Below are 6,000 nucleotides of genomic sequence, written 5' to 3' on the forward strand. Positions count from 1 at the left end.
CAGCGGCAGCGAAGCGGGCTGGGCCTCCCGCAATGACATTGGAAGGTCAGCCAATCAGGCGCGGGGCTGCTTCCGAGCGGCCACCTCCGCCGAGAGGAGGCGCCCGCGGGGCCGGGCTCCCCAGCCAGTGGGGAGGGAAGGCGGGATGCAAACGCACGGTCCGCGGGCCCACCAGCCCCGGACACCGCCTTTCCCTTTCTCTGCACCTTCGAGATTGCAACAGATTGCTGGGAGCACCGGCCTCCTGGGGAAAACTGGAAACAAAGACGGCGGACCCTGCCTCGCCGGCCGTAGCCTTTGCATTCGTGGCTCCTGTTGGGCTGAACTCCGGGACCCGGGAGGCTGGGCCCGGCGAACTTGAGAAGCCGCGGGGAGGAGAGCCTCCGGCCGCCGCGCCGCGCAGAGCTCCGCTGCTCGGAGGCGGCGACTTCGTCGGCCCGCTGAAGGCTGGCTGCACCAGTCTTATGAGGTTTGCCGCCCACTAGTGTCCTGTGGCAGGGACACAACTGACATGAAGGTAGCACCGCCTCACCATCTCCCAGGCCGCCGATGGAGCTGGTCCCGGGAGCCAGCGTGCGCGACAGCGCAGCGCCAAGAAAATGCCCAGACACAGCGCCCTCCTGCGAACGCCCGGGGCCTCCGGCCGCCCCGCCAAACACCCAGGGGACCCAGAACGCGGGAGTGCTCGCCTCTGGAAGCGCTGCCGACTGCTCTGCCCTACCTAATGCTAACTGTATTATTTCCACTGCCTGTTAATTATTTATGAGGCGCATTCATAATCTCAGCCGTAGGATTCAGCTAATTTTGTGAAATTTGGATGCCATAGTTTTGTAAGTGCATCCACTGAGAAATCCATCGTTTTATTTTTCAAACATAAATTTCCAGTCTCCTTCAGTGTTCTTAGGTTTTTATAAAATGACCTTCCCTGGGTTTTTCTCTCTCTCCTTTACATGGAGTTTCAATGCCCATTGCATTGAGTCTCTTTATGAAATACTCATTGCATCTCATCCCAGACACATCAGTGATAAAACACTTTGACAGCTACATGGAGGTCCAGGAATCAGGGATTTAGATTGGCTTTTTTTTTTTTTTTTTTCTTGGTCACAATTATTTTCCCCTATCAGCGTGCTGTACTGGACCAGTTCTGCCCAGTGAGTCACTGATTCACAGCAACAAACTGCGGTCACACCAAAGTGGCATTCAGGAGAGAGTAAGAAGTGGAGAAGGATCGGCTGGCATTTAATAAAGGTCTGCATGGCATTTTGTTTTCCTACACAGGGCATCTTGTAGGGGCACCCAAGCTTAAGAGACCTAGAAAATTTTTATGAACCCTATAATTCTGGGGTGGAATTTAAATCTCCTTAATAAAAATAGGAGAGGGAGAAGTGGGGAGCAAGCCCTGGAATTACTCACCTGATAACATTTTTTTTACTTCCACATATTTACATGAATTAAATAAAAATCACCTTAAAACCCTGAAGCTGCATTTGCACTCATAAATGTCTGCTCCTAAATTTAAATAAAATGTTAAGTTTGCGGTACGTAATTCCCTGTGGAGATGACAGGGGATGCAGAAAGGTGCTGCACAGCCCACTTTCTTTTTGACAAGCACCCTTCTCTCTCCCAACACCCACCCTCTCTAAGCTCCACAAGCTCCCTGAAAATGGCAAAGCGGCAAAGCCCAGAATTGCATGGCTCAGGAAAGGATGATGTCAGGGACCTATGTGTACATAACAACAGAAATCAAGGATACTAGCAAAAATGTATTATATAGAATAAATCTGCTTATTAGGCCCACCTATGCTTTTAACAAGAATTGTAAACTAGAGTATTCTCATCAGAGTTAAAGTCAAAAGAAATTGTGATAAAACACGGTGCAGTGTGATCCCATCCCAAGGAAAGGCTGTGAGACATATCTGCACATATAGGGACCCCCATTCCCTTGCACAGTAACTGAAGCTCCCTGAGAGTATTTCCAGAACATTGCAGGACAAGTTGACTGCTTTAAAACATGATGACTCCACCTGATCAGGTGAGGTAATTCATTCAAGGATTTAACCCATGAAGGGACTGTTCTCTGACTTCTATGTTTTGCCCTGAATACTGTCTGCAGCCTGTCCAGCAGCCATGCTTTCCTTAAGAAATAAATGTACATCCCATTACATCAGTAGGAAGAACGCCGTTGTCTACTGTTAAAATGCTGATACGTTGTGGGCTTCTCATTTTATGAGTACCCCAAAATATCAAACTGCATAATCTTTTACAATTATATTTTTTTAATCATGTCAGACGTTTTGATGTTTCAGGCCTAGCAGTAGTCAGTTTTAGAATTCATAGATTTTTTTATCACATACATTCAGGAATTTTTCAAAATTAAGGTAGACCAAAATATGACATTATTGAAAAAAAAAACTCTCAATTTTCTTCAGGTCTCATTCAGATAGGTAAGAACCATTTAATTTCACATTTTTGAAATATGGTCCTATAAACAGGCATCATTCCAAAGTGGACTCTTATTTTATTTTGACATGACTATCTATTTTAGGATCCTTTCCACAGTATGCACTGAACATCATTCCTTGAAAACTCTTTAAAGCCAGTTCCCCCCACAAATGAAAAGAATCCAAAGCTCTACAGTCAGGCCTTTTTTTTTTTTTTTTTTAATGCTTCATCATATAAAGAGAGGGCCATTTTTACATGAGATTCCATATCCTTATGGTAGATAGGATCAGAACATGTAATACAGCAAAGTAAAATATTCATTTGCATGTACAATCTATATCTCATATTGTGAAATCTACCTGTATTCATTATAGTATCAATAGTGGTGGTTATCAATCAATTTTAAGGGTCCTGAAAAAGGTATAAGGAGATAATGCTCTAGGACTCAGTATAAATGCACACACATAGCCTTTGCACGTATTTTCCACAGAGCAGATTATTTGAGGTTTTATACAATTTTCTCACTATATATGACTCTATCATGATTATTTTAGTAAAACTGATTCAAAAAAAAAAAATAGTCACACATTTTAGCATCTCTGTTTCAGAGACTGTACCAGACCTATTTCTGTCATATGTAACTATGAAACTGTAAAACAGATACCAACTGACTGACAATCAGAAGCACAACCTCTTTCCTCATCCTGAAATACATACTTCCCAATAGGGTGGAAATTATGTTTCATCCCATAACCCAGGCCCTTCTGAGAAGCCCAGAGATGTACGCCCTGACAGGTGAGACAGGCCATCAATGCTTTGTGGCGCTGGAACACGTATGTGAGCATTTTTACATTTTCTCTGAGTTCACATTAGAAAAGCAGCATAAAGGGCCGACTTTCCTGATGCATCACCACACATTAGCTAAAGCAGATCTATCCCCCAAGGTAAATTCCCGTGAGGCTGCAGAAGAGGTATAGTGCCCTCTGGGAAAGATGGGTGTCATGTCAGAACTTGTTGCAATTCTTTCCTGCTAGGAAATCTCAAAATGAAAGTTTTGAACACTTTGCTTTAGGTTATATTAGAGAGCAAAGCATCATTTTAATGTTAATTTCAGGATTTCCTTCTTGCAGTGTTACCTTTCCTTAGTCATCTTTTTTTTTTTTTTTTAATTTTACAAAGTTTATGCATTTCCTCTGGCCTGTCGGTGTGTTGATTCTTTAAGTACTATCTTGGTAGGCAAAGAAAATGCACCTCTGTGCAGCTAACACTCAGAGCTGCCCTGTGCATCTTCCAGGAAAATCTTACAGCCTCCCCTTGGCTTCTGGTATTTTCTCATAAGGGCTAGATTTCCTTCCTTTCTCTCTCTCCCTCTCTCTCCCTCCTGGGTAGGGGATTCTGCTTAATGGTTTAATTTTAACTGTCAGCAAGTCATACATTTTATGCAGATTTGTGTTCCGAAATTTGAAATGGGAATTCAAGCTGTAGCTACTCCCAGGCAATGCCAAATGATGACAATTTCCTCTCATTCCCAGATAAGAGGAAGCCATTCATACATGCGAGTTCATATTTACGCGGTGACAGGCAACCGAAGGTGCAGTCACACTTACTAATTGGATCTGACTCAGTCAAGAGCAATGGCTTTTCAAATACCCAGGAAGAAAGCATTTCAAGATATAATATTGGATGGACATGAGGAAAGGAATGCTATTTGCAACAGTCACTGACTTCATTTTTACAAGTATACAAGTGTTTTAAAGAATCTGTCAACATTTCAGATGATGTAATGCTTATCAGTGCCTACGGTGCATATTTTTACATAAATGACTGTGGGGATTCTGTAGTACCAAAAAGGGGGGTGGTGGTGGTAGAAGGACAGATCTTTCTTAAAGGCTTTTCTTGCTGCTGGAGATGAACTGCAGCAGAATTAAAGCACATGTTTTAAAAGCTTTGAATCTGAAGGCAGACGCTCTTAACTGACCCCTCCACCTGCCTGCACTTGGAATGTCATGTCCCTTGCAGGCTGTGGTGTGTCAAACTGGCGATCTTTCCGTCTCTCTTCCTCTCAGCAAACCCGGTTTACTCTGAATGAGGTAGCTATCTAGTATAGGAGTTAGCTCGGAGCTGTCACTTTGCTAGGTAAGCGCCTTTAAATGATTACAGAGCAATTTTTCACCCTTCCTCTCTTCACTGCCTCCTCTCCTCCCCGAAGAAATATAAATAAGATTTTTAAAAAATAAAAGCCTGCAAATTTCAACCCAGACGGACGAGGAAAAGGGAAAGACTTCAACCGTGCATCCAATCCCCCCACACTCCGGTCAATACAAGAAATGAAATTCATCTCAAACCGAAAGGCTCACCATTCGCGAAGCTCTGGAACAAGGAGAGAGCCAGTATCCACATGCCCCTGCTGCACCCCGGCCTCCCGCGAGCGCCGCGCCGGCCTCGCCCCCCGCGCTCCGCCCGGCTCCGCTCGCTCGCCACCCGCCCGGGCGCCGCCGCCCGCCCGCCGCCGCCGCCGCTGCTGCCGAGCTGCCCGGGCACGCGGCGCGGCCGGGCTCCGGGGCGAGGGCTGCGCTCGCCGCGCGCCGCGCTCCTGCACACCTGCTCCCGGGCGCCGCGCCCAACGCTGCGGCCAGAGCGGGCCGGCGGGGCTGCAGCCCAGGTGCGCCGTCAGCTCAGCGGGCCGCCGGCAGGTCGGCAGGTGGACGGAGCCGCAGACGCGGGCGTGAGCTCATGCCGGGCGCCCGGCGCCCCGACTGCGCAGCAAGCGGCCTCCCGTGCGTCGGCCCTCAGCCTCCGCATCCAGGCAGCAGGCGGGCGGGCGGGCTCATCTTTCCTCTCCTGCGGCCCGGATCACATTGATCCCTCGCTAACCTTCCCTGGCTGGGAGGCGGGCGGGCGGGCGGGCGGGCGAGCGGAGCGGAGGCGAGCGGGGACCCCCTCCCCTGCCTCTGGCCGCTGGGGCGCTCTGCAGTCTTAAAGCAGCAGCCGAGAAGTGGAACCGAACTGGAGGCAGGACCGGAGAGAGCGCAGGCACCTCACAGCCACGCACAGTCATCGGGATGCATTTCTTCGAGGTTTAAATAATCATTTCAACAGCCCATTATTTTTAGTTATTTTCTTGCCAGTTGCTAATAAGATTATGGCCAGGGGTGACTATTCTAGAAGGTTGCCAGATAAGCAGAGGTGACCAGGAAAGGGCAGCAGTTTTAATAAAATGTGCAGCTGAATTTAGCTTTCGTATTTACTGTCATAAAAGTCCAGTTCATTTGCCTAGAGAGAAATGCAACTTCCAAATCCTGCTGCTACTATAAAGATCTCTATGGTTTCACGGGCTAATTTTTAATGATCTCAAATATATGGTAGACTGCAAACATAGGCAATTCTAATTTTGCTCTCTGAATGGTGCAAAAAAAAAAAAAAAAAAAACCTGATTAAAATTGCTGATAATTTGAGTAATTCCAAACATATAACCCATCCACATTACTGTGAAAAGCCAATATGACAACATTTCCTGAATGTTCTGTATGGTCATTGAAGTCATAATAATATCTAAAT

The 6,000-nt window shown here is 46.7% G+C and overlaps 1 protein-coding gene across 1 annotated transcript in view; it reads right to left on the reverse strand.

Annotated features, from left to right (window-relative positions):
- DSCAM (DS cell adhesion molecule) overlaps positions 1 to 4,842 on the reverse strand; it is a gene marked incomplete at its 5' end in the record, with an annotated part of 741,397 nt that extends 736,555 nt beyond the window's left edge. Inside the window, one exon of the mRNA XM_082458757.1 lies at positions 4,800 to 4,842. Within this exon, the coding sequence (XP_082314883.1) occupies positions 4,800 to 4,842 (43 nt within the window). The remainder of the gene's footprint in view (positions 1 to 4,799) is intronic.
- Between the last annotated feature and the right edge of the window lie 1,158 nt (positions 4,843 to 6,000).

This window comes from Balaenoptera physalus (assembly GCF_965194825.1).
Source record: "Balaenoptera physalus genome assembly, chromosome: 4".
Taxonomy (NCBI): domain Eukaryota; kingdom Metazoa; phylum Chordata; class Mammalia; order Artiodactyla; family Balaenopteridae; genus Balaenoptera; species Balaenoptera physalus.